The sequence below is a fragment of the Brachionichthys hirsutus genome, chromosome 21 (assembly GCF_040956055.1).
Source record: "Brachionichthys hirsutus isolate HB-005 chromosome 21, CSIRO-AGI_Bhir_v1, whole genome shotgun sequence".
Lineage (NCBI taxonomy): Eukaryota > Metazoa > Chordata > Actinopteri > Lophiiformes > Brachionichthyidae > Brachionichthys > Brachionichthys hirsutus.
Window position 1 is genome coordinate 9,061,744 of NC_090917.1, and position 15,066 is coordinate 9,076,809.

The window sequence follows — 15,066 nt, forward strand, 5'->3', positions numbered from 1 at the left end:
GGGACTCATATTCACCAGTGGTGAGCTAGCCTTATGGAAATGTCTCCCATGAGAAACGTCTCGCGTCACATGACCGGCGTTCTCAGCGGTTTGCACCGAAGCAGCAGCTGACACAACTATCGAATCCTCAGTGGTCAAATGTTCCGTCTCCGATCTTTAGTTTATATATGAACTACTCCGGATAAGCTACACGCATTCAGCAAGTCTGTCCCAAAACTCCCCAATGACGACGGCCACTTCCAAACATGGCGGACATTCGTGGAGGCCGATGTCATGAACATAAAATGAGACGTTTTGTACCAGAGGAATTCCTCGGCTTTAGGAATCCTCGTTTTAAATTTACACCCTCGAACTTTGAGTCCTTCTCCGACATGCTATCAGTGCAAACCGGAGAGACACGCCGAGCCCACCGTGACCCTGAGGGTCGCGTGGTCGGTACAGAATGGGGTCACTTAGCAGCATGCTGGCGTCACTGTTCCGGGCAGGAAGCCCTTGTGGGGCCTTTAGCCCCGCCCGTCTCCGTGGGGCAGCGTGGTGATCAGCGTGGAGCAGTGCGGACGAGCAGGTGACCTGTGCAGTGCTGCGGCAGGCTGCAGAGGAGCATCGTCCTTAAAGTCAAGCCACGTTATCGTTCCATCGTCCGGCTGCATCTTCACCGGTCGGGAACAGCAGATTAAAGGTCCTATTTACATCGCTCTACGTCAGCGGTCCGCATTGAAGCGGCCCCCGGGCGCGCCGCTCTGTACCGTCATGCGTCTGAGTCAGAGTGTTTGATGGAGAATCTTTTAAAGACTGTCTTCAGTGAACCTTTGGTCAGGCTGCGCCTTGAAAGAGAAAAGATCTTTAACTTTAATGCTAATGCTAGCTGAAATGAACAAATCATCAAACTGAGGGGGGGGGGGGGGGGGGTTCTAACAGACAAAACCAGCGGCCCACAGTCAGAAGGATTCTCCAGACACTGGCAGACCAGTAATGAGTCCTGTTCAAATATCTTCTGGGTTTTTGAATGATGTAAAACCAGCTTTAGCTCTTTGACTCAAACATCCTGATAATTCCTGAAAGCTCGGGGTGGAAGGACGGCACATGTCCCAATGGACGTCAACGCAAAGCCATGGATTGCATATCGGGTTAAAAAGTAAAGCCACATGACCGAATGAATAAATGAATGAATGAAAGGGTGCACAGCCAACTGTGGGAAGACATCTGGACACACACATACAGTCCACAATGCAAATTCCAATAGGCGGCTAATTGAGCGTCACTGTTCAACATTTTATTTGGTAAATCCTGTACTGTACAACACCCCCCCCCCCCCACTCACAGAGCGTTTTACTAGCTACTGTGATGTCTCCAAGATGTCCCGCCTAAGGACGGGTGAAAGCATTTTCCATTTCACTGACTTTAAAATGAGTTGATGGGAGGTGGGACGGGCCGCTGGACAATATTCCTCTCGTTGCACCAGATTTAGTTTCATTTGTTCTTTGGAAAGTGTGACTAAGCAGGTGATCCTACTTAACTCTGAAGGCTAAGATGCATCGAGAAATCTTAGTGGCCCCCGGCTCCATCAGTCCACGTACATAGGAGAGACAGGAGAAGCCGGAATCTGATCCAGGATACGGCAAACGTAAGTGGCAACGTCCACGAAGCGCTCCTCATACATCAGGATGAAGGGATGTTTCTGGAGGAAGGACAGGGAGAGCTTCAGGATTACTGCACATCGAAAATAAATCCACTCTGTGTCTACAAAAGGAGAATAAAGGAATAAAAGTGCATGTGTGTAAAAAAAGAAAAACATTTAGCAAAAGGCTAAGCATTTTATTTGCCAGAAAATGAACCTCTATTTAAATGGAATTATTCTTTTTTTCCTGAAAACAACACATGAATTAATGCTGACCATCACTAACACGGAACAAAAGCTGGTCGAAGCTGTGGCGCCGGTTCTACTGGACCCCACTGTCGACAGTACCGCCTCAGTGTAGCCGGTTGTCACGGCGACCCTGCTTAAACCTGCTAACGTCACAGTGTGCCACCGAAATCAAAAATGGTGGCCGTCACATTGATGATTGTCTTTGACCAATCAGAGGTCTAAGTTCCAAGAACATTGACTTACTAGAAAGCCAGAAGCAGCAGTAGAGCAGATTTAAAAAGAATTGGCACAGATTGGTCGATGAAAATATCAACTTTAACAGTGGAAAGGTTGCATCATAGCAAAAACATTCCACCCACAAGTTGCCTCTTGTTTACTGGTCATGGAAAGCCAGCTAAATGTTTTAAGAGGTACGTTTAGTGGCGTTGCTAACGCTGCTGGATCTCAGCACCGCCTGCCCAGTACGAGAACCAGTGACGGTGTGACGAGCCCACTGTGGACGAGCCCACTGTGGACGAGCCCACTGTGGACGAGCCCACTGTGGACAATCCCACTGTGGACAATCCCACTGTGGACGAGCCCACTGTGGACAATCCCACTGTGGACGAGCCCACTGTGGACAATCCCACTGTGGACAATCCCACTGTGGACAATCCCACTGTGGACGAGCCCACTGTGGACACGCAGGGCAACGAGCGCTCACGCCAGTTACAACTCACCAGAAGCTCCTTGTACTTTGGCCTTTTTGATTCATCCTTTGTAAGGCTGCAAAAAAAAACCTCGATCAGTACAGAGGTAAAAAAAAAAAAATCCTCATTTTCAGATCGATTCTAGATTTTGTGATGAATTAGAACCAAAATATAGAACTTCTTCTCAAGGTTCTCATCAAATAAATAGCTCGTCAGCATTGCTGATATACTAATACTCAGCTAAGTATTTCAGCTAGTAATCACAAAATGAACGTTTTTACACAGAATAGTCGTTCAAGCTTCAATCAGGAAGACACTTCTACATCTTAAACTCAAAAACAGGGACACGTTTCCAGGACTTCAGTGAATGGAATGAACTCTTCCTGACTTTATTTCGGGATCAGTGATAGTTTCTCCGTTTCCCCCGTAGTACTGATGAAGACTGGATGCAAGGACGCTTACCAGAGGTTAACAAAGTTGATGAACTTGGGGGAGAACTGCCTCTCCTCCGAGTTGCTGAGATGAGGCGGTTCACCTTTCACCACCTGCGTCAGCTGATCAAACACGCTATTCCACTTGGGGTAAGGAAACCTTCCCGTGGCCAGCTCGTACTGAAACAAACGCTGGGATTGAGCCGCCAACAGCTGCCGCCGGCTGGAAACGTGCTCAGACATAAAGGGGAGGAGTCTTACCAGTGTGATTCCGAGGCTCCACACATCAGAGCGGACGTCGTAGCCTTGTCTGGAAGCACTGGGATCTATCCTTTCAGGCTGCAACACACACACACACACACACATCATTGTTTACCTCATTTGTATTTTTTTCCTTCTCCAATGTTACTGCTCAACATTTGGTGGACAGTATTGATCATGTCAAGCCGTCTGATGCTAACCTTTACTATCTACATCTTACCCACAGTGTCTGTATACGTAGTGTTAAGGTGGTGAAGTTAACACCTTAACACTACATATGCAGTGTCTGTGTACGTAGTGTTAATGTGGTGAAGTGATCACCTTAACACTACGTACACAGTGTCTGTATACGTAGTGTTAATGTGGTGAAGTGATCACCTTAACACTACGTACACAGTGTCTGTATACGTAGTGTTAATGTGGTGAAGTGATCACTTTAACACTACATATGCAGTGTCTGTGTACGTAGTGTTAATGTGGTGAAGTGATCACTTTAACACTACATATGCAGTGTCTGTATACGTAGTGTTAATGTGGTGAAGTGATCACCTTAACACTACGTACACAGTGTCTGTATACGTAGTGTTAATGTGGTGAAGTGATCACTTTAACACTACATATGCAGTGTCTGTGTACGTAGTGTTAATGTGGTGAAGTGATCACTTTAACACTACATATGCAGTGTCTGTGTGTACGTAGTGTTAATGTGGTGAAGTGATCACCTTAACACTACGTACACAGTGTCTGTATACGTAGTGTTAATGTGGTGAAGTGATCACTTTAACACTACATATGCAGTGTCTGTGTACGTAGTGTTAATGTGGTGAAGTGATCACCTTAACACTACATATGCAGTGTCTGTATACGTAGTGTTAATGTGGTGAAGTGATCACCTTAACACTACGTATGCAGTGTCTGTGTATACGTAGTGTTAATGTGTTGAAGTTAACACTTTAATGGGCGACATGTTGTTGTGATCTACCACGAGGTGCACGTATTCATTTTTACAACCTTCTCAGTGAACCCCTGCTGGGTGGGAGTTGTGACGGTGACACGCAGGCAGGAAAGGTGAGGCTGTGCCCCCCCTCCCCCCCCCTATCAAGCGTGGATCTGCTTACCGCCATGTAAGGCCTGCAGCCTGCGTCTCTGGTCTTCGCTATGGAGTCGACCAGCTGACCACTGATGCCAAAATCACACAGCTTGATATTACCCCGCCGGTCCATGAGTATGTTGGAAGGTTTGATGTCTGGAATGAGGGAAGAGCACCTTCATATATTCAGAGTGACATTCACTGAACTGATTCAGTTTCAGTGCATATTCCTGTTATACTGATAATAAATATGGATTAAGCTGATTTTAATTTCAATGACTTATTGTCAACATTCCATCAGTACTGGCTGTGAAATGTAAAGCTTACCTCTGTGAATGATTTTCAAGTTTTCTTTTAAGTGGTTCAGTGCTTTAACAGTCTGATGAAGACAAAACAACACGTCTGGTTGGATGACGTTCACACAGATGAGCCCTCATGCACCGACACCCTGCGTCTCCTCGACTCACAGATGAGCCCTCATGCACCGACACCCTGCGTCTCCTCGACTCACGGATGAGCCCTCATGCACCGACACCCTGCGTCGCCTCGACTCACAGATGAGCCCTCATGCACCGACACCCTGCGTCTCCTTGACTCACAGATGAGCCCTCATGCACCGACACCCTGCGTCTCCTCGACTCACAGATGAGCCCTCATGCACCGACACCCTGCGTCTCCTTGACTCACAGATGAGCCCTCATGCACCGACACCCTGCGTCTCCTCGACTCACAGATGAGCCCTCATGCACCGACACCCTGCGTCTCCTCGACTCACAGATGAGCCCTCATGCACCGACACCCTGCGTCTCCTCGACTCACAGATGAGCCCTCATGCACCGACACCCTGCGTCTCCTTGACTCACAGATGAGCCCTCATGCACCGACACCCTGCGTCTCCTCGACTCACAGATGAGCCCTCATGCACCGACACCCTGCGTCTCCTCGACTCACAGATGAGCCCTCATGCACCGACACCCTGCGTCTCCTTGACTCACAGATGAGCCCTCATGCACCGACACCCTGCGTCTCCTCGACTCACAGATGAGCCCTCATGCACCGACACCCTGCGTCTCCTCGACTCACAGATGAGCCCTCATGCACCGACACCCTGCGTCTCCTCGACTCACAGATGAGCCCTCATGCACCGACACCCTGCGTCTCCTTGACTCACAGATGAGCCCTCATGCACCGACACCCTGCGTCTCCTCGACTCACAGATGAACCCTCATGCACCGACACCCTGCATCTCCTCGACTCACAGATGAACCCTCATGCACCGACACCCTGCGTCTCCTCGTCTCACAGATGAGCCCTCATGCACCAACACCCTGCGTCTCCTCGACTCACAGATGAACCCTCATGCACCAACACCCTGCGTGTCCTCGACTCACAGATGAACCCTCATGCACCGACACCCTGCATCTCCTCGACTCACAGATGAGCCCTCATGCACCGATACCCTGCGTCTCCTCGACTCACAGATGAGCCCTCATGCACCGACACCCTGCGTCTCCTGGACTCACCGCTAGAGTTATTTTGCCTAATATTTCCTCTGGAATGACGTCGTCTAATGCGCAGTATACATATTTGTAGAATTTGTCTAATGAGGTAGACATGAGCTCCATGCAGATCCAGCAGTCCCCCTGAAACGAGAGGCAGCCGTGAGTTCCCCTCTCCTGGGGCGGTATCGGATCAGCCGTGCTGCAGCACCTTAATGCGTCCAATGCAACAAGGCAGAGCTCGGCGTGGTGCGTTCGAGGGCCGCGTGTTGCAGTCGCACCTCTCTGAAGAGAGCGCCGTAGAATTGAACGATGTAGGGACAGTCGCTGCTCCTCATCACCACGTCCAGATCCATCAGCAGCTGCTTCTGCTCCTTCTCATCCACGGTGGAGCGAATCCTCTGACGCACGCACACACACACACACACACACATCAGTTTTACTCGATACGCCACCAACAAGAATAAAACAAACCTGTCAAATCTAATGAATATCTCTTAGTACTTAAATTAGAAATAGGGGCACCAAATACAGGCATTTTATTTTGTATCAATAATTCTACTTACTGTACACCATAATTATTGTATAATTGAACTAACAATATAAACACACAGTATGATACCGTCATAGGAAAATTCAGGGTGTAGGCGGTTAAAAACCCTTTAATATTCTGATCGACCACATTTTAACTCCCTCTATCTCATTAAAAACATGTTTTACTTAATTCCACCTGTTTCAGCCATCTCTCCCGCTCGTTGAGATGCGCTATACTAAAACGGTCCACTAGTGTTTTACATGCTCCAGATGTTAATTTCAATGTCCTAAATCCTAATTGTGATCCCAATCTGAATCCAAGGGAACGCTGTGATCCATAATCCTCATCAGTATCTGGATCCACCCAAAGATCAAACTCTACGCAAACAGCGATCCAGACCTATTGATCATAAAACCTCCTGCATTCAGGAGAAAGAGGGTTTCATGTTTTGAATTCAGTCATTTAAAACAAATTGACCATTCTTTCTTGTACTTGTACTCCAGTTTGTTCGTATGGATTGCAGTTTTCTGTATAAATAATTGCACAGAACAGATTTCTGTGAGACGCTGTGGGCGGGGCTTCCTACACGTCGATCAGCTGGTCACCTTGACGGCCATGATCTGGCCCGTGGGTTTGTGAACCATCTTGTTGACGGAGCCGTACGCCCCCCGGCCGATCTCCCCGAGGTCTCTCAGATCCTCGGCAGTGAAGTCGCAGTGCTGCTCCGGAGAGATCTTCAGCTTCCCTGACGACTCGATGCTGTGTGTCCGGAGACGCTCTCTGGAAGAGGGAGGAAGCACAGATCAATACAAGGGCCAATATTCAATAATGGCATTCAAGGCTTTGTAATCTGAGCCTGCTTGTGTGATCGGGCGTTAAAGGGAGTGATCACTTCCTGCTTCCTGCAGCCAAAGTGAAGAGGTAGCCGAGGATGACGAGGAGTGTTTTAGAACGGCCGGCGCTACCGAGGAAGAAGGACGTCGTCTTCTCGGGGACAGGAGTCCACAGTCCTGTCCTAGTGGGCTCATTCAGTGGGACACGATCCAAGAGACTTACTGGAAACTACATATTTGTCGTATTTATGTTATAAATACATTTTAATGCTATTAAACTAATAAATCTCCGCCGAGGAGGTTCTGTTTTTGACAGGGTCTGTCTAGACGTCTGTTTGTCTGTCTGCTAGCAGGATTACAGAACAACTGCTGGGTGGACCTTGATCAATAAAAACCTGAAGATGGATCTTGGTCGAACTTAGATCCATTAAATTCTGAGAGTGATCCGGATTCCCGTCTGGATACAAAAACATCTGGATTTTCCCATTTACTCACAATGGAGGCTTTTTCAATATGTAAAATCTGCGTTCAATTCAGTCATGAAGGGGTCCGATATGAACCATCATGAAACACGTCTTCTGGTTCTGATCCAGAATGAGGTTAGGAACAAATATTACATTTTAACATTAAACCCATTTACGGATTCAAGAATCAGTTAAAAATAAATCAACTGTGATTCACTTTGACTTTTCATGTTGGTGTATAAAGATACCAAGAACAATCTAGAACCTTCTGGTGCTGATCCAGAATCCAGATCAACCATGTGGACGGTGTAGATCCAGTTAGGAGGGGAACGAGCTGCTTGGGGGAGGTCTGTGCTCTCTAGTGTTATAGATGATCTGAATTGAATTTGAATTCTCTATAACAAGAACATGTAACACTGCGGTGTCTAATTGTTTATCGCTGTGTTACATGATCATATTGTAAACAATAAATAAAAGCTTTAGTATGTTTCTGGTCATGTACTCACATGTGAGGGTTCTGGAAAGATGGAGGCGTCGGATTGAGCGGGAGCCTGGAGGCTGGTTTCACTGGGGGGTTGGCGAAATTCAGCTTCAGAGCTTTGCGCTTACCTGGCAGGACAAAGAGACACACCCAGATTCCCACAATATGCACACGGACGGCGGGGGCTCGGCCAATCAGTGCGAGGAGGACGCGGACGTCAGATTCATGCCGTGACGAGTCCAGTGAACCAGCTCAGTGGTTCCGTCTGGATCAAAGGTCAGAACAGACTGACCTCTGGGCGATCCCAGATCATAAGCTGAGAACATGCACAAGCGGTTCCCAATCATTCCACGTCCAGGAGCGAGCAGCGGAGTCAAACAGCCTGGCTGCAGCTCGATTAACACTGGGAACACTGGGAACACTGGGAACACTGGGAACACTGGGAACACTGGGAATACTGGGAATCCCTGTCAAGACGCTTCAAGCGAGAACCTTCTTCAATGTACAGTTCAAAACATAAAGTGACCCAACGCTGAAATAGAGCAGGATTCCAATTTAAAAGTCAGCAGCGTCCTGAACAAGACGGATAGGAGGAGACGGGATAGGACCGGTTCAGGACGGCACCGTTTGGACCGCTTGGACACCGCTTAAGTGCCGAACTGTCTTTGCCGCGTCCTGCTGAAGCAGCTTCAGTGCAGATCTGCCCTTCAGCCTAAGCCTCAGTGCAAATGGTCAGAACTGATCTCAGGACAGTGGACAGACTCCCAGAGGCCCCAACCTCCAGGGGCTTCCTGTCACCCCTTTCAGCCAATCCAAGTGGAACTTTGCATCTCAAAGAGAACATTGACCAATCAGTGAGACGCGGCACGCCCAGTCATCAGCCAATGGCTGGACAGAAGAGTCAATCAGGAGAGGAAGCCACTAAAGTCGCATTGCTTGCTTTGGGACACTGAAGTAAAGGAAAAGACGTTTGACCGGATTTGGGCTCCGGTGTGAGCGGAGCCCGCCAGCGACGCACAACTGGGCCAGTAGACTGGGAGCAGCGGCACCCCACGAGGACTGGACGAGTCGCCATCACACATCAAGCGGGGTCTGGCTACTGTGTCGACATGACATCACTTTAAGATGGAAACGTGAGACGTGCAAGTAGGTTGGACAGACAAATATAAATTACATTTTAAAATAATGAGGAGATAAAATGATCAAGAAATAGGTGGACATCAAATGTCTTTACTGGGACCTGGTCTCAACACAAACACAAATTAAATCCTCCAAAAGCAGTAAAAGTAAGTGAATACCTGTTTCGTTTTGGCATCTCCAGCAGGTGTTGGTTTCTGGAAGGTTGAGATAAAACATTTACGATTAGGCGTCCGCCACAGAAGAAATCTACTCATCAATAATGGAAAGTCATTGTTATGGAGCGGCCATCGGTGGACACAAGGCTTTAAGAGCACGTCATAAAGTCCACTTTATTTACCAGTAATGTTACAAACAAACGTATTAAATCCCACAATCACATTCATCAGCAACATATGCTGTCTACACACATTGCATCAACCAAGCTGTTTGTGTATGAGCAGCTGATAAATACTTACTAACCCATAAACCTGCTGTACGAGAGCGACTGAATAGTTTTCCTCGGATTTGCGAGTTGCTGATCTCCAAATGCTGATTTAGTAATTGATCAGTAAAATGTGTAAACAGCTGCCCGATAATCAATCTACAGTAACTAATGCTCTACTTATATTATGTATTCAAGTCTAGAATCTCTAAAGAACCGACAAAAAACGAGTTTCTTTCGTGACGCAGTCGGATGATTTATTAATTAATCAATCAATCAAATACATCAAACATATTTTATTCCATTATTCTTATTTGCACAGGTTCATTGCCATTATCAGCGGTGCATGCAGGGGCCTGTCTGAGGCCGCTGCAGCGCAGGCCTTGCTTGCTTGCAGCAGCCTGATGCTAACGTCGTCGGGCAGACATTTATAAACGCGTCTGTTCGCGGACACATTCTGAGCTTCAGGTCTCGTTTCGAATCAGCTCAGAGTCGAACAAAGAAAAGAAACTTGATAAAGTCGCTCGTGGTCAGGCCGTTCAGCAGCTACTCTGCCATTTTCGTTACTGCTAACTGTAGCCGTGGAGTTTCAGTGAGTCGCTTCAAGCTAGCAGAGGAAGTCGCAGCGTTAGCGGAAACTGTGGAACTCCTCCTTCAAATTAAAGCTTTATCGACAAAATACAAACTACAGAAATCACACTGTGATGTTAGAATTGTCTATTTAAATAATTTAAATAATTAATTTACTCAAAAGAAATTGTAGGTTGTGAATAGTTGAATGCTAAAATACACTACTGTATGGTGTTCGGATGAAAACATTGCATTATAATTTTACTTTGAAAATTCCTGACCGGACATTTCAAAATATTGTCTCTCTTTAATGTATTTTCTTTTTTGGGGGGGAGGGTGTATAAAAGCTAAAAAATCCTACAAAATTCGGTGTTTTCAATGAAAACATAACAATAAGGCCTTAAAGCCACGCCCTACCTTGCGTGCTGCTGCTGTGTGTTTTCTGGTGCGATCCTACAACGCTGCTGCTGCTGCTGCTGCTGTCGGGACTGGGAGTCGCCATTGTTGTGTTGGATTCCGGCAGCAGAGCTCAGGCTGCAATGCAGACTGAACGCTGCCCCCCCGCCCCGGGACGGGACGGGACGGGACGGGACGGGGCGCTGCACCCACTGGCGGTAATATAGATCACCGGGACGTCTGACAAAAGTCAACCATCTTATGTCATAATAATCTAAATATTTCACCGCCATCTTAATCTTGTTATTCTCTACATGCGCTGTCATTTTGATTCGCTGTTAATTAATTTGTGGCTTGAATTAAACAGTTTCGTAAAGTCGTGTCGCGTTGTATTTATTTCCTTTACATTTTACAGTTCTGTCAGATGTTTCATAATGACAAAGATAATCAAGCATAACTTCTGTCGTCAAAGTTTATTCATAACGTTAAAGTAGGTGTTTGATGCTATAACCTTAAATTAAAATCCACTTCGCAGCTCAATCAAGTTTCGTGTTTTGTCAAATTTTTCCTTTTTGTTACGAGTTAAAAGGCAACGTAGCTAGTTTAGTTCTGTTTTTAAGTCAGTGCAAATACTGGTTACATTGAAAAAAGAAAAGAAAGGAAAGCATAAAGATCAGAAAGGTGAGAAAGGGAAACAATACCATACCGCAACGCTGGGGGGCGCCAGAGTTCAGGAAAACATTAAATTCAATCCAAACTGCCATCTGAGTCTCAGAAAGTTTAATTGAATTAATATCAGTATCTTCCTATTTAGTTTTGATATAAGATTTTGCTGGATAGAACTAAAGATATTTATTTTACTTTGTAATGAAACACATCGCAGTAATCCGATGCTTTTTTTGCTGCTCGTGATTCACCTCCACCTCCACGACCGGGAACCTCCAGACGTCGACAGAAGTTCGTCCGTACCTGATAGGGTGCATTCCCACAGCCCCTCCCCCCACCCCCCCACACCCCCACACACACACACACACACACTCTTATTCTTTGTCCTCCCACAGACACCTTTAAAGCTTCAAATCAAACAGGACCTTTCTGTGGTAAACTTTATTAACCTCATCGCGGGCCACATGGTGTCATTTTCTCCCCGGAAGGCTCGCCACTGCTCCAAGATGTCTCCCTTTGTGGCTAAAAGTAATAAAATAACGAGCACTGCATGACATTTCAGAAATAATAACTGACCCACCGTGCACGTTTAATGGCACCGTAACGAAGCCTTTTCCCCGACGCACGGATCTTCACCACGGCGTGCGACTTTGATTCTGTGACGCGCATCGCCCCGGAAAGTGAAGCACTCTGTCCCTGGTCCTCCCGTTGCCCTTCAGGTCCATCCTGTCCTCGTACACGGACACCGTGGCAAACGCGTTGCTGTCGGGCGGCGTCTCGACCACCGCTTCGAAGGTAACGTGGTGCACCCCCGTGTCCGTGTCCCGGTGGTACCCCCCGTCGTGGTCGTGACCAGCCATGAAACACGCCACGCTGCTGTGGGACCTCAGCAGGGCCAGGACATCTTCGTAGTTCCAGGCGAGACACGAGGGTTCCGTGGAGTCGGGGTGCACAGGAAGGTGACCTGCGAGAGGAAACCGCGTTTGTGTTGCAGCAAGGTCGAAATAAATGACGTGCAGAACTCACGTGTGTCCGAAACGGCACCGAAACGGCACCGAAGGCCCGTTTGGGCCCAAACTCACACACGATGGTGACTCGTTCCCGACTCTCATCGGACGAGGACAGAACGGAGTCCAGCCAGTCCAGCTGCTTCTTGCTGAAGCCGCCGTTGAACATGGCGAACCGCTCCTGCAGGCCGGACCCTGAAACAAGACCCAGAACCAAAGTCTCGGGGCGGCCCCCGTCTGACGCCCCGTTCATGAGACGGGGACGTCTGAGGCCGTCCCATTACTGAGACGCTGGAGAGCATCAGACTGATAACGGTGTTACACACACACACACACACACCCACACACACGCACACACACACACACGCCCACACACACGCACACACACACACGCACACACACACACGCCCACACACGCACACCCACACACACACACGCCCACACACACACGCCCACGCACGCACACACACACGCACCCACACGCCCACGCACGCCCACGCACGCACACACACACACCCATCCACACACCCACGCGCGCACGCACACACACCCATCCACACACCCACACGCACACGCACCCACACGCACATCCACACACACGCACACACACGCCCACACACACACACACACACTGTTTCAGGCTGAACTCCATCGATGGACGCTTATTGTAATAAATAACTTTATTGATCCCTTCTACTGTCCCGCCTGACGGGCTTCCGTACCTGGGGGCCGGTTGAGGTTCTGGTTCTGGTTGTGCTGCCTGATGACGCGCAGCGCCTGCTGGTACCGCTCGCTGGACTCCTCCACGCCCAGCAGGCCCACGTCGTAGCCGTCCAGCAGCACGAAGCGGAAGCCGGCCCGCGGGCTAAAGTGGTAGGCGTGCACGTCCCCGCCGGGCGGCGCCTGCCCCCCCGCCGGCCCGCTGTTGAGCCCGGAGCGCAGCAGCTCGCGGCGGCTGAAGTTGTAGAGCTCGTGGTTGCCCCACGCGTGATGGACCTCCAGCGCGCTGGAGCCGAACGCGTCCAGCACGGCGTCCAGCGCCCGCCCGGGCCCGCCGCGGCTGCTTCCGTTGGCGGCGTCGATGACGTCTCCCAGCTGGAGGACGAACTCCGGTCTGACCGGCGACGCGGCCCAACTCTCCAGCGCGTTGCGCAGCAGCTGCAGACTGCTCCGGTAATAGCGCGTCCTCGTCCGCAGGAAGTTGTGTCCGTCGTCCACGTCCGCGTACTGGATGTCCGCGATAACCCCGAACGCGAACAGGGGCGTCTGCTGACCGCGGGCGGCCATTCTCTGCACGCTGCGCGGGGGCTGCGCGGGGGCTGCGGGCCGCACCGCGGGCGTCCTGGGGCTGGAGGCCGGCGTCCTGGGGCTGGGGGCTGCGCTAAAGCACCGACCGTTATGAAGCGTACTGGAGTCAAATAGCGCGACCAGGAAACGACCTGCGTCTCGACCAATGAGCGCCGTGCTGGGGGGTCACGTGACACACTAATACAGGCTCGGCCACACGCATAAAAACTGATACGACGTCATCGTGCGTCCATATATTTTTTTTTTTTTTTTCCAAATCTTTATTGCAGACACAATGGTCCAATTAAAAAGCACACATAACATTTACAACATTTACAACGTTTACACAGTAAACACAGTAATCCTATAATAACATCAGGTACCAATGACTCCAAATACCCGAGTTATACTTCACAGCACTTAGGCTCGGCTGAGTCAGTGTTCTGATGATGTCATTCCCTGAGTCATGCAGCCGACATATACACCTGTATGCAGGTGCCTCAGCTGAGCATTAAGGGCGTTAACCCCGACACCACAGAACATCTCACTGGCGCTGGACCACCTTGGCTTCCTGAGAAGTATCCGCATGTAGTCATTGTACGCCACCCTCAACTTCTGCATGCTGGCCTGTTTGTACTTGATCCACAAGGGGGCAGTATAGAGTGGCGTACAAAAGGCCCTGAAGAGGGTGACTTTGACCACTTCAGAGCAAAAACTAAATTTCTTCTTCAGCATGTTAGCCTGCGCATACAGCATCCGCCGCTGGTCATTGATCATGTGATCATCATCTCCCAGCTGGTCATTGATCATGTGATCATCATCTCCCAGCTGGTCATTGATCATGTGATCATCATCTCCCAGCTGGTCATTGATGATGTGGCCCAGATATTTCGTTCTGCTGCAGACAGACAGCACTTGCCCTGACAGATAAAAGTTTGGGAAGTCCAAACCCTTATCCTCTCTCGTTCTGCAGACCATGACGGCACTCTTCTTGGCATTATACTTTACATCAAACCTGATACCATAGCCAGTGCATATGTCCAGGAGCTGCTGGAAGCCAGCACTGCTCGGTGACAATATGGCCAGGTCGTCAGCATACATGAAGTGATTGATCAAGGTGTCACCAAGCACACATCCAGTGTTACAGCTGTTGAGCTGCACAGAGAGATCATGCATGTATTTGTTGTGCTTTTTTCAGATTCCAAACAGAGAAGCAATGCTATTGTTGTTCCTGCTGTTTTTAAGTAGCACTTAAATACTGGCTCTCTGCTTAATTCATTCGAACCCTGTTCCGCATGTCTTTGGAAGAACCCCTGCTTCATTTCCTCATTAAATTGCTGAGGGAGCCACGAGGCCTCATTTATTCAGAGCATTACTATCATCGATGGAAATATGCATCAAAGTGATTTACCAGTTGAACAACAAATCA

The 15,066-nt window shown here is 48.8% G+C and overlaps 2 protein-coding genes across 2 annotated transcripts; both read right to left on the reverse strand.

Moving 5' to 3' along the window:
- Positions 1-984: 984 nt before the first annotated feature.
- map2k4b (mitogen-activated protein kinase kinase 4b) lies at positions 985-10,783 on the reverse strand. The gene is made up of 12 exons (XM_068754217.1): positions 10,699-10,783; positions 9,410-9,484; positions 8,176-8,278; positions 6,978-7,152; positions 6,119-6,238; positions 5,862-5,981; positions 4,666-4,717; positions 4,367-4,494; positions 3,249-3,326; positions 3,019-3,167; positions 2,587-2,632; positions 985-1,678 (listed from the first exon to the last, which is right to left on the reverse strand). The coding sequence occupies exons 1-12, from the start codon at positions 10,781-10,783 to the stop codon at positions 1,565-1,567; spliced, it is 1,245 nt and encodes a 414-aa protein (XP_068610318.1). The 3' UTR covers positions 985-1,564.
- Positions 10,784-11,737: 954 nt separating this feature from the next.
- adprm (ADP-ribose/CDP-alcohol diphosphatase, manganese-dependent) lies at positions 11,738-13,732 on the reverse strand. The gene is made up of 3 exons (XM_068754646.1): positions 13,073-13,732; positions 12,426-12,545; positions 11,738-12,307 (listed from the first exon to the last, which is right to left on the reverse strand). Exons 1-3 carry the CDS (start codon positions 13,635-13,637, stop codon positions 11,976-11,978), a joined length of 1,017 nt encoding a protein of 338 aa, XP_068610747.1. The 5' UTR covers positions 13,638-13,732; the 3' UTR covers positions 11,738-11,975.
- Between the last annotated feature and the right edge of the window lie 1,334 nt (positions 13,733-15,066).

Bases quoted from the DNA above. Each gene is read 5' to 3' on its own strand.
- adprm (XM_068754646.1), bottom strand. From the start codon at position 13,637: ATGGCCGCCCGCGGTCAGCAGACGCCCCTGTTCGCGTTCGGGGTTATC. The intron at 12,546-13,072 runs GTACGGAAGCCC...GTCTTGTTTCAG, and splicing joins GAACCTCAACCGGCCCCCAG to GGTCCGGCCTGCAGGAGCGG. The intron at 12,308-12,425 runs GTGAGTTTGGGC...TTCCTCTCGCAG, and splicing joins GGAACGAGTCACCATCGTGT to GTCACCTTCCTGTGCACCCC.
- map2k4b (XM_068754217.1), bottom strand. From the start codon at position 10,783: ATGGCGACTCCCAGTCCCGACAGCAGCAGCAGCAGCAGCAGCGTTGTA. The intron at 4,718-5,861 runs GTGAGTCCAGGA...TGTCTTCATCAG, and splicing joins TAGGCAAAATAACTCTAGCG to ACTGTTAAAGCACTGAACCA. The intron at 4,495-4,665 runs GTAAGCTTTACA...CCCTCATTCCAG, and splicing joins CTTGAAAATCATTCACAGAG to ACATCAAACCTTCCAACATA.